Source organism: Manis javanica, chromosome 11 (assembly GCF_040802235.1).
Source record: "Manis javanica isolate MJ-LG chromosome 11, MJ_LKY, whole genome shotgun sequence".
Taxonomy (NCBI): Eukaryota; Metazoa; Chordata; class Mammalia; order Pholidota; family Manidae; genus Manis; species Manis javanica.
The window spans coordinates 25,243,928-25,256,832 of record NC_133166.1 but is presented as its reverse complement, the minus strand read 5'-3'; the positions used below and the strand labels follow the sequence as shown (position 1 = coordinate 25,256,832).

General features: G+C 39.4%; 1 protein-coding gene across 1 annotated transcript; it reads left to right on the top strand.

Annotated features, from left to right (window-relative positions):
- Positions 1 to 7,193: 7,193 nt before the first annotated feature.
- On the top strand, positions 7,194 to 8,132 carry LOC118970007 (olfactory receptor 52A1). The gene is given in 1 exon segment (XM_037005283.2): positions 7,194 to 8,132. A coding segment is annotated over 1 exon segment (939 nt).
- The last annotated feature ends 4,773 nt before the right edge of the window (positions 8,133 to 12,905 follow it).

Here is a 12,905-nt window from a genome sequence, read left to right as displayed (position 1 = left end):
AAAAATTCATTGGACTTCACTGCTTTTATTCACCATATTACTGGAGTTCATAGCCATGGCAATCAGACAACACAAACAAATAAAAGGCATCCAAGTTGGTGAGGAAGAAGTTAAACAGTCACTGTTTGCAGATGACATGATATTGTACATAGAAAACCCTAAGGAATCCATGAACAAATGACTAAATTAATATCTGAATTCAGCAAATTTGCAGGATACAAAATTAATACTCATAAATCTGTTGCATTTCTACATACTAATGATGAACTAGCAGAAAGAGAAATGTGGAAAACAGCTCCATTTACAATTACATCAAAAAGAATAAAATACCTAGGAATAAACCTAACTAAGGTGGTGAAAGACCTACACTCTGAAAATTACAAGACACTCACGAGAGAGACTAAATGAGACACCAATAAATGGAAATACATTCCGTGCTCATGGATTAGAAGAATTAATATTATCAAAGTGGCCATCCAGCCTAAAGTAATTTGCTGAATCATTGCAATCCCAATAAAAATACCAACTGCGTTCATCAATGAATTTGAACAAATAGTTCTAAAATTCATATGGAACCAACAAAGACCCTGAATAGACAAAGCAATCCTGAGAAGGATGAATAAAGCTGGGGGGATTATGCTCCCTGACTTCAAGTTCTACTACAAAGCTGTAGTAATCAAGACAATTTGGTACTGGCACAAGAACAGAGAAATAGATCAGTGGAACAGACTAGAGAGCCCAGATATAAACCCATACATATATTGTCAATTAATATCTGATAAGAGAGCCTTGCATATACAATGGGAAAAAGACAGCCTCGTCAACAACTGGTGTTAGCAAAACTGGACAGCTGCATGTGAGAGAATGACACTGTGTTACTGTCTAACCCCATACACAAAAGTAAACTGAAAATGGATCAAAGATCTGAATGTAAGTCACAAAACCATAAAGCTAATAGAAAAAGACATAGGCCAATATCTTGGACATAAACATGGAAAGCTTTTTTCTGAATACATCTCCTCAGGAAAGGAAATCAAAATGAAAAATGAACAAATGGGACTACTTTAAGCTGAAAAGCTTGGGTACAGCAAAGGATACCATCAGCAGAAGAAAAAGACATCCTACATTATGGGAGAATATATTCAAAAGTGACTTATCCTATTAGAGGTTAACACCCAAAATATATAAAGAACTCACACACCTCAACACCCTGAAAACAAATAACTTGATTAAAAAATGGGAAGAGGATCTGAACACAGGCTTTTTCTAAGAAGAAATTCAAATTGCCAACAAGCACATGAAAAGATGTTTCACATCACGACTCATCAGGGAAATGCAAATTAAAACCCCAATGAAACATCACCTCACAACAGTTAGGATGGCCAACCCCCAAAAGGCAAGAAACAACAAATGCTTGCAAGAATGCTGTGAAAGGGATACCCTCCTACACTGTTGGTGACAATGTAAATTAGTTCCACCATTGTGGAAAGAAATATGGAAGTTCCTCAGAAACTAAAAACAGAAATATCATTTGACACAGGAATCCCACTCCTAGGAATTTATGTGAAGAAAACAGAACCCCTGATTCACAAACACATATGCACCCCTATGTTTATTGCTGTACTATTTACAATAGCAAAGATATGGAAGCAACATAAGTGTCCATCAGTAGATGAATGGATGAAGAAGCTGTGGTACATAGGCACAATGGAATATTATTCAGCTATAAGAAGAAAAAAAATCCTACCATTTACAACACTATGGATGGGGTTAGAGGGTGTTATGCTCAGTGAAATAAGCCAGGCAGAGAAAGACAAGGACCAAATGATTTCATTCATTTGTGGAGTATAACAACAAAGCAAAACTGAAGAAACAAAATAGTAGCAAACTCACAGTGTCTGAGAAGGGAATAGTGGCTTCCAAAGACAAGGGCCTGGGGAAGGTGGGTAGGGAGGGTGGGAGAAGGGGTTAAGGGGCATTATAATTCACATTCACAATATAGGTAGGGCACACCGAAGGCAGTACAGCATGTAGAAGAGAAGTAATCACCCTGTATCATCTCACCATGCTGATAAATAGTGACTGCAATGGGGAGAGGGCAGTGAGGACTTGATAATATGGGTAAATATTGAAACCACAATGCTGTTCATGTGAAAGCTTCATAAGATTATGTATCAATGATACTTTAATTTAAAAAGTTCTTTGGACTTTGTTGCAGGATGGAGAGATATCAATGGCACGGAGAGAAATTGATGCCAATATTATGTGTATCATCCAAACCTGAAAAGCTGGATTTAAAAACAAAAAGCAGCCAAGAAACAAAATCCTAAAAAGGCACAATAAGTATTACAAAAATGAGTCTTTTATTTTTCTTGGATAAGTACTAGGAGAGAGAATGCTTTGTCATATGCTATGCTTCATGGTTAACTTTTTAAGTTGAAGTATAATTGACATACAATATTTTATTAGTTTACATTGTACAACATAGTCATTTGTTATTCATATACATTATAAAATGATCACCATGATGTCTAATTTTTATCTGTCAAAACACAAGGTTTACTATATTTTTGATTATAGTCCCTGTGCTGTAGTTTATAACCCCATGACCTATTTATGTCATAATGGATCTTTCTACCTCTTAATCCCCTTTGCTATTTCGCCTGTCACCTCACCCTTCTCCCTTCTGGCACCATCACTTTGTTCTCTATGAGTCTGTTTGCATTTTGCTTTGGGTGTTCATTTCTTTTTGCTGTTTATATTCCAATATAAGTGAAATCATACAAAATGTGTCTTTGCATGACTTATTTTACTCGGTATAAGACCCACTAGGTACAAAAATGTTGCTGCAAAGGGCAAGATTGTATTGTTTTATATGGCTGAAAAATACTCTGTTGTATATATGTACCACCTCTTCTCTATCCACTCATCTACTGAAGGACACTTAGATTTTTTCATATCTTGGCTACTATAAAGAATGCTGTAATGAAAATAGGGACGTATGCATTTTTTCAAATCAGTGTTCTCATTTTCTTCAGGTACATTCCCACGAATGAGATTGCTGGATCACATAGTGGTTCTATTTTTAATTATTTAAGGCACATCCATACTTCTTTGCATAGTGGCTACACTAATCATAAGGGAAATGAAAATCATAACTACAATTAGATACCATTTCACGCCTGTCAAAATGGCACTTATTGAGAAGACAAGAATTTACAAATGTTGGTGAAGATGTGGAGATAGATTAATTTTTAAAACAAACTTCAAACTGCCTTCCAAAGTGGGTATAGTGCTTTGCATTCTAACAGCAGTATATGAGAGTTGTAGATGTTCCCCATTATCACAAATCATTGCCAAGCTAGTCTTTAACTTTCATCTATTGTAGTTGGTGTGTAGTTACATTGTGATTTTAGTTTACATTCTCTAATGACTAATGGTACTGAGACTCTTCATGTACTTAGGTCCCATCTGTACCTTTGCATGCAAATAAGTAAAGTAACCTTGAATCTTTCACACACAGGTTTAGAAATATTTCTAAATATTTCTAAATATACTACATATTTCTGGCTCTATATGTACTTTAGTTTTTCTATACCTACATTTACCAAATGAAGATAAAAAGCCTAAGTTTAGCATGTGGTGTCTTAGAGGATTTAAATACAATCAGTAGAAGAGAAGAGGAGGGAACCAAACAGGTAAAAGAACAGGACTAAATCGTTTGTTGGTAAGTCAAAAATAAGCTGAATATAAGCTCACATGCCAGTCTGAACTCAGTCAATTCCATTCAACACAACTCGGCACCACTCTTTCCCCCTCTTTCAGAAGAGAAATTCTGGAAAGGGCGTTTAGAGCCCTGTGCTTTCATCCTTCCCTCTTACTCTCTCTGAAATCCACTGTGAATGCCCCATCTCCTTCCCACTGAAAGAATTCTTCTTAAATTTGACAAAGTCTCAACATTGCCTCAAGTACCTCCCAAGGTTAGTTACATACAAGAACGGCTAGAAACCAGGTGAAAGTGGTGAAGGAGAAAGGTGTTTGGTGCCTCGGACTGTCTTTGAATTTATCATTTGTTCTCATGATGAAAGATGTACTACTCCATTGCCCATATTTCCTGAAATAAGAAGGCATATACCATTTCCTTTTTTATTTCTGTCAGTGTACATGGCAGAATTTCTTCTTACATGTGATACATAACAACTGCTTTTAAAAGTAAGGGTGGAAAAAAAAGTGAAGGAAGAAGGTATGAATGGAGAGGGGGTGAAAAATTGGTCACATGAACGACTGGCTCAGAGCTCAGTAAGATAGGAATTACAAATGTCCATCATAACTGGATGTGCTTTCCCATGTGTGTTTTAAATGGATTAGGTAAATCTGAGAAATCAAAATTTTTGGAAATTAATCCAATAAATAGTCTGAAAAATAAGACTGCAGCAGAATGACTTGTACATGTATGACAAAGGAGAAGTGTAGATAGACTTTTCTTTCCACAAATGCCTCAGAGAAGGAAGGGTCGGTCACCAGGATATTTATTTAATTGGAATTCATTGGTATTGTCCATGACTACATTAAGAGACGTTTAGATTCTTTGCAGTAGAGGACAACAGAAAAGGAACTCAATTTGTAAGAGAAAACTTGTGTATATTACTTAATCTACATTTATCCTGTGAGAAGAGAGAGAAGATGAGAGTAAGGGTACTTGCGCATCTGTACAAATGTTTGCAGAGATGTTAGAGGCGCACGACCCACGGAGGCCTCATCACCATTTGCTGAGTCCCCAAGGTTTGGGCTGATGATGGGAGATCTGTCACCAGGGTCATAATTCCTCTCCCTTCACAAATCCACTGGGGACTTCAAAAGTGGTGCCTAGCAGCGTTCTTCTCCAATTCAACCTCAATGAAATGAGGCGGTCTCTGGAATAATATAGACCTTGCTGTGAGTTTCACGTGAGATGCACACACCAACTTGATCTGAAAGAGGTTTACAAGGAGGGAGAGCGTCCATTTCCCACAGACAGCAGAAGGCATCTAAGGCCGTCCCAGAGATGCCCACCGTGTGCAGGTGTTTCCAGCACCACATGACTGGAGTCCCTGCCATTGCCTGGGTGTGCAATGGCACAGAGTGTGCAGAGAGCAAGAAGAGGCATTGCAGAACCCAAACCACAAGTGATGAGCCTGGACTCCGAGGAGGAGAACAGAGTTGAGGAGCGATAGGTAGGGAATGAGCGATAGGGACACGGAGGCCTGAAATACTCTTCAGGTGTCTGGTGGGAGCACGGAGGGCTCACGACTCCCAAATTTATCCCCATAATTTTCCTTACCAGCTTGTCAATGCTGTCCCGCCATCCCGCCAGCCCGGTGCTCACTCATGTTCTCTCCCAGCTGCCAACGGCTCTCTGCCTCCCAGTCAGCTCCTTCCTTGTGAACCAGGCAGACGTTCTGGCTGTTATTTAAGTGTTCCTGTTCTTATACTGATTATTTTTGAAGAAGAACAACATTATCACTATAGAAAGAATCAGTGGTCTATGCATTTGGGTGCATAGAATTAAGAATCGAGGAGCAGACCTCTGGACATCAAGGACTTCGTTGATTGATGAGTCTATGCTATGACATGCCAGCTGATACAACTTTCCTGTACTGAAATCGTCCCACTGACTGATTTCTTCATTGGAGGTCTGGCCTCCTGAGCCACAGCTGGTCCTGCTTTACTGGTGCATTTGGTGACATTCGGTACAGGGTCAGCTGTTTCTGGACTTGGTTGTTATAAAGCAACTTTATTGGAGAATCTAGAAAACAGTGATACAATGATACAATGTAAGTATTTTTTTTATAGAATCACAAACATTTCTCTAATGTGTGACTTGACAATTTCTTGCTTCAAAATATATGCTATTACAAAAGTAATGATTTTAATGAAAGAGCAGTGTTCAGATAAGGCATAATAATCCCAAGTTGACAAAAAGTTATATCATCAGTGATTTGAGAGGGCATTGACCCAGTGGCCCCAGAGCCTTCTGCTGGGTCTATTCTGGAATCCCAAAGACTGTCCCCTGTCCCCTGATTCTAGTTGCATATTTGATTCCTTTTTGAAAACTCTCTTCTGAAAATATTTGATCACCTCTCTATTTCCTATTAATTTATTATGCCTGAGCTCACAGAATAATACAAACTTTCCTGATCATCTACACTCATTAAGAATTTATGAATCCTTATTCACCAATATCATGTGCATGTAGCTCTGAATAGTTTAAATCAAAGTAGCCAGCATCTGTTACAGCTTACTCACCAGCTTACCCACTGTCCTACATCCTGTAGTCACCTAGGATGAATTCTGTAGCCCCTCCACGTTGCTTCTGCTTCTTTCTATGACCCCAGAGGCTCCTCCCCCTCAGGAATGCTGTGAGGTGCAATACAGAATTACCCCTATTCTCAACACACAAGTTATGTTTAGCATTTCAGTTGTCATAATACAGACAAAGTTAATACAGTTTTACTACAAATGTAAAAAGTATCAAAGAATGTTGGGCAGACTCATCATAAGTACATGTAGATGAAGGATCTTTTCTAGAGCCCCTCCTTCAGTTTCCTTTGAAAGGACAGTCATTCTTACCAGGTACAGATGATATAGATACAGATAGATACATAAACATATTACGCTGTTGGGTGTTAACTGTTCCTTTTCTCTTTCATATGGATCTTACACGAATAAGCTGGTCAGTGTTTGAGAATTGGCTGGTCCAAACTGACAGTTCCTGATTCACAGACCACTGAGCACAGCAGAGCGGTGAAGGAGTAGCTGGACGGTGAGATATGGGGATATTCATGAAACTCTAGTTAAAGTGCAGCTTCCAGGACCAATAAACACGTCCAATGATTTTGTCCTTAGGTCCAGAGGAAATAACAGACCAGAAGGTTATTTTCTTCCCCGTGTGATTAGACAGCTTCTTATGCAGTCACCTGACATACACATAACATGTTAATGTGAACAGTGTCTGTGGTGCCCACACTGAAAACGGTGATGTGTCTCTACGGAGTTTACCTTTCCAATCAATCATATGAAAGCGATGTATATGACCTTAGAGTTCTACAAAAATAAAACAGAATCGCCTTGAAGTCTTTTGATGAAAATATGAAGTAGACAAACAGTGCCACTCATAACCTTACTTTGTTTGCATCCAGGGTGACAGGAACGCGATGACCATTTCCAACAGGACAGTCTTCATGCCTCCTGTGCTCACCCTGATCGGGATCCCAGGCCTACAGTCTGTGCAGGGCTGGATTGGCATCCCATTCTGTGCCATGTACCTCATTGCCATGATCGGAAATTCCTTGCTTCTCATCATCATCAAATCAGAGCGCAGCCTCCACGAGCCCATGTACATTTTCCTTGTAATGTTGGGAGTCACAGACATTGCGCTTGCCACCAGCATTGTGCCCAAGATGCTTGGCATCTTCTGGCTTCATGTACCAGAGACTTATTTTGAATCGTGCTTGCTTCAAATGTGGCTCTTCCACACATTTCAGGGCATAGAGTCAGGCATGCTGGTGGCCATGGCCCTGGACCGTTATGTGGCCATCTGCTATCCACTAAGGCATGCTGCCATCTTCACCCACCAGCTAGTCACCCAAACAGGAGCTGTGGTAACACTCAGGGCAGCCATTCTTGCGGCCCCATGCATTGCGCTGATAAAGTGCCGGTTTCAAGTTTATCTTACAACGGTCGTCTCCCATTCTTACTGTGTGCATATGGCCATTATGAAACTGGCCTAAGAAAATGTCCACATCAATAAAATCTATGGCTTGTTTGTGGCCTTCACTGTGGGAGGCTTTGACCTCACATTCATCACATTGTCCTATATACAGATATTTATCACTGTTTTTCATTTGCCTCAGAAGGAGGCTCGGTTGAAAGCATTCAGTACTTGCGTCCCTCACGTCTGTGTCTTCCTCCAGTTCTACCTCCTGGCCTTCTTCTCCTTCTTCACACACAGGTTTGGTTCTTATATTCCCCCCTATATCCATATCCTGTTTTCTAGCTTGTACTTGCTGGTCCCGCCATTCCTCAATCCACTTGTCTATGGTGCAAAGACCAAGCAGATACGAGTGCATGTGATAAAAATGTTCTGCTCATAAAATCCACTGTGACTGATACTTTCATGTTCCCTCTTTGAAAAGTAGTAACAATCTCTCAAAACAAAACAAAACATACAAAAACAAAAAACCCAAAATTATGTCATTTGTGATGCTTGTGCTTTCTATACAATTGTTTTTTGAAGCTTCCAGGATGAAAGGTAGTTTTCAAACATTCACTCTCCATAATAACTGTGTATCCCTGCTGTTGTGGCCCCAGCTGGTAATGAGAATGAGAAACACATAAAGTGCAGTATAGTGAACATATGTCATCTCCTTTTGTCCTTTATGTTTGGAATCTGGTTCACTTTCGTCCTCTAAGAGTTCTTCTTAAGAGTCATAAATATGTATCTCTCACTGAATTGAAATGCATCTAAGACTCACTGTTCCAGGTTCTCAATGAAAGTAAGATACTGACATTCTATTTCTTGATCATGTTAATCATTAAAAAAGTTAAGTCAGAGGATATGTATTCTTACTATATTCTTATCCAAATAGAAAGCCCCAAACAAACAAACAATAAAATCTTTATGTTTCTGAAATGGCTATGGACACTGTGCAAAGTTGTTAAACTTTATTATGAAACTGTTACGTTTCATCAGAGAGTTTTTCTCCATAAGAAAGGAGTGTTCTGTGTGTGTGTGTGTGTGTGTGTGTGTGTGTGTGTGTGTGTGTGTGTGTGTATGTTAGATTTTCCTTATCATCAAATTGATCACCAAAGTATATCTGCCAAACTATTCTTCTCTAGTGGCCAATACAGAAACTGGCAGAAGACCAGTTTCGGATAATCCTCTCTAATTATAAGTTTATTTGGGGAAGTTTGAGGTATGCCCGAGAGTGACTAGTTCTCACACTCATCCTGAAAAGATATAAAATCAATATGAGGTAGAGTGTAAGTCTAGAAAATATTCCAACCATATTCCATTGTTGATACCACATAAAATATCTGGTCTAGGGTCCAGGTTGTCCAGTTATTGTGGTCTTCAATCCATCATGACTATTTCCAAACTGAGACCTGAAAATGGGAAAGAAGAGGAAAGACGGGTCATTGTGAAGGCAGGAGGACAACCAGGATACTCTAGCTTCTGGCTCACTTGTGCCAGGACGATGATAGAATAACTTCTTGAACTTGAAATTGCTTGAAAAGCAGAACAGTGTTTTGTAAAAAGTAATTTGAATTATTTCTAGAAATCACAAAATTCACCTTCAAGGAGATTGCATCAGTTTCAACAATGAAATTTACATAAGGCATAAGCAAAATCACTTGTTTGCCTGACGTTTCAACAACACTGCTTATGACTGGCATTTTTGAGCTTTGACACTTTGATCAATGAGTTACGATTCTCTTTATAATCAGCATTTAACCCTCTTGCTGTTTTCCATTTGTCTATCCTTTCTATGAAGTACTTTATGGTCTCCTTTGACAGTTTTTCTAGTGTGCTCATATTTTTCTTCTTGAGATTACAATCTGAAAAATAAACATTGAACTAAAATCTTCCAGGGCTTTATTCCACAGGACTTATTTCCTAGTAGTAGTGATTTCAGAAGAGAAAGACATTTGAAAATGGAGAGTTCTGGCCCATCAGGGGAGGAGCTGACTCTGCTCCCTCCTGGGGTTGGCGTTCAGGGCAGGAGCAACACTGCCTTGACCCCTTTGGCGTTTCACAGCCTCTTATGTAAATGTTCAATATGGGAAGACCAACCTGCAACATCTGGCACATTGACCCTCTTCTTCTTCTTGGCAGGAACTGCCCACAGGCTGTAGGCATTTTGTGCTGACCCTCCGGACAGAGTCTCTACTCCAGTATGGGAATGGTGGCTGGGCCTCTGTACCACCCTCACTTGCTGTGTACATCAGCCTCATTTGGGATTTAGTTATCAGAACCACTTGACTTTCATTCTAAGCTGTTGCCTTATATTTAAACACTATTAAAAATATGCATGATATTTTTTCTTCCATGTTCCACGTCTGTGAATAATTTCTGAAACTGTTTAGAACCTGTATTAGTCAGGATTCTATAAAGAAATAGAACCAATAGGATCTACAGGATATATGTATACACACCCACCCACACAGCCATACATACACACACACATGTACACACACACACACACACACACACACACACACACACACACACACACACATCCATCCAAACAGCCAAACAGAAAAAGTGCAGAGTAATGTTAGACCAAATAACTGCACCATGGCCTAGCCAAGTTGAAACCTAGTTTAATAGGACTATGTAAAGCGCAGAGCCCTCCATAATGAGGTGGGTCTCATCTGGTAGTTGAGACCTAAGTAGAAAGAAAAGGCTGACTGTTCCGCAAGTAGATTAAACTGTTTATGGATGCAATATTTTTCTATTTAGTGTTAGGAGTTCAAATAAAATATATTTGCCACCAATAAGAAGTCCCAGTGTTTGTAAAATATATACTACCCCACAGATCTAAGGAACTTTTAACAAAACATTATCTATGAATAATTGTGCCTGCAACATTCAACAGCATTATAATTCCCCATGGTTCAAACGTTTGTTTGCATGTCTCCACAAGCGCCTTGGGAGTTGTCCCACAGGGCTGTATGGACGGTCACGTCCTCGTGCAGAGTAGCATGCAGGTCTCAGAAACTGCTAACCTCAAAGCGGAAAAGCATTGAACTTGTTTTTCCTGGAAATATTTAATTTCATTTTGTTACATCTGTGGTTATTTTGTTGGGTGTTTGGCCATTTGATATATATATATTTCTTCTTCAGTTTTCCTGTGTGGATACTCCAGCTGTGTCTGAATTCAATCTACTGATATGAAGTCACTGAGTGCAGAGCTAGGACTAGAGATGCACAACCAGCTCCTCTATGCCAGCATGAGGTGATTTCAACATGTAAGACCCCAAAACCTGTACCATTGGTTACTGCAGGATGAATATACTGTTATGGCAGCTTAACGACAACATGTAGTCAGACAGTCTTTCCATGCCAAATGAAGCAGGGTATTAAATAGGGCCAGACCCAGTGACACAGGTCACACACAGTCTCACTCCACATAAGGCTGTCCTGTCTCTCGGGCAGGTGTATGTGCTGTGATGCTTTCCCTGAGATCGCACCGAATGAGAGTCCCTCCCAACCTCTTCTTGACATCAAACACATTTCCCTTGGGTAAAGAAAGTATAAACATTCTTTCAATTAAGTAAATACTGGCCCTGAGTAATAGTTCTCAGCTGGAAAGTCAATGTAGATGTGGTATCGGGCCCCAATTATTTGAAAATTAGTATCACTTATTTTATTAAATTATGAACGCCGCTGGCACATTTGGTGTGAGCTGGTTTGGACAGAGGATAGATTTGTGCACCAAAGTTCACATGAGGAAGGCTCAGAAATTGGTACGTTATTGTGGCTCTAAGGTGAACTTTCCCAAGTCAGCACCCTTTGAGGACGCTAAAAAGAAATCAGTATTTTTTTGACTCTAATTACAGAAATATTCCTATTAATTTCCTGTTAGCATGTCTACAGTGAGTAGTCTGAATATCTCAATGTTTTTATTTCCATTTATTAACTCAAAACTTTTGTAAATAACTGCCATTGACTTGTTTTGTGTTGTCTTGGAGCTGTGTTTTCTGTTAGGAATACTTAAAAGGAGGGTCATTTTGGTTCCCAATCCCAAAGAGAAACCCCAGTTTGAGAATTGTTTTAGATGCAGAGCTAATGTTAGACAATAAGTGTTCTAAGTTCTGAATGATATTGTCCCTGTTTTATATACTCTTGTCCCAGATGAACCATACAACTTAACAATGATTGGTGAATAGCATTCCCCAGGGTGAGTCCTACAGTACAAACATATTCCCTTCACTATATGATACCTTAAAAAGAGTTCTGTTCCAGGGCATCTGCTTGTATTACCACGGGTGACCCCTGGTAAGTCTTTGGGCTGAGATTCTGCACTGAGGGTGGGGAAATGGAGGGTTGGTTTCAAAGGGAACACAAACCCATCATTTCCAGTATGATGCCAGGATGGTAAAAAGGCACAAAAATCTTACAGTATCTGACTTCTCAAACTCTAGGTAGAGTTTGTCTAATACTATTTCGAATATTACTGGGTCAGTTAATGACACAAGGACATGATTTACTGGGAGGCTGACAAATAGGTGGACCCTAGAGAACAATATGGTCTGATGAATGACTGGAAAGCTTATTGTTAAAAGGTCAGGAAATTACAAGTTTAGACTTGGAAAGATTCAAAGCAAATTATGCCCTTCAAGTCATTCAGGGAAAAGCTCATTTGGGTGAAATCCCATCAAATATGTGAAGTCATTCATGAAAAGGAAATCATCAGCTTTTATTGATTAATAGGTGACATTTATTAAAAGAAAAATAATTCTCTTTTTCCTTCTAAATATTTTAAATGGATTATATCACAGAATATTGACAGTTACCCTGCTGAAATTCCATCCATAAACAGTGTTTTAGCAATAAAAATATTGAGACAATGAGAAATTTATAACTGGTCGAAAAACACGCAGAGCTCAGCAGTGATGTTCGAGATTCAAACTCTCTTGACTTTAGATTCTGTTCAGTTAACCACCTCAGCACATGGTGGTTGTGTATCTTTGAAAGGTAGAATTAGGACTTCTCTGAGAAAGGAAAATGGAGGCAGTCAGTATCAAATCAATATAAACAAGCCCTGTGAGGCCTTTCGAGGTGCCCTGCCACAGGGCAACCTGTCTCAGACACAGAGCCAGGTCTCTGCGCTAGATGTCTTGAGGCAGAGACCAAAAGTCAG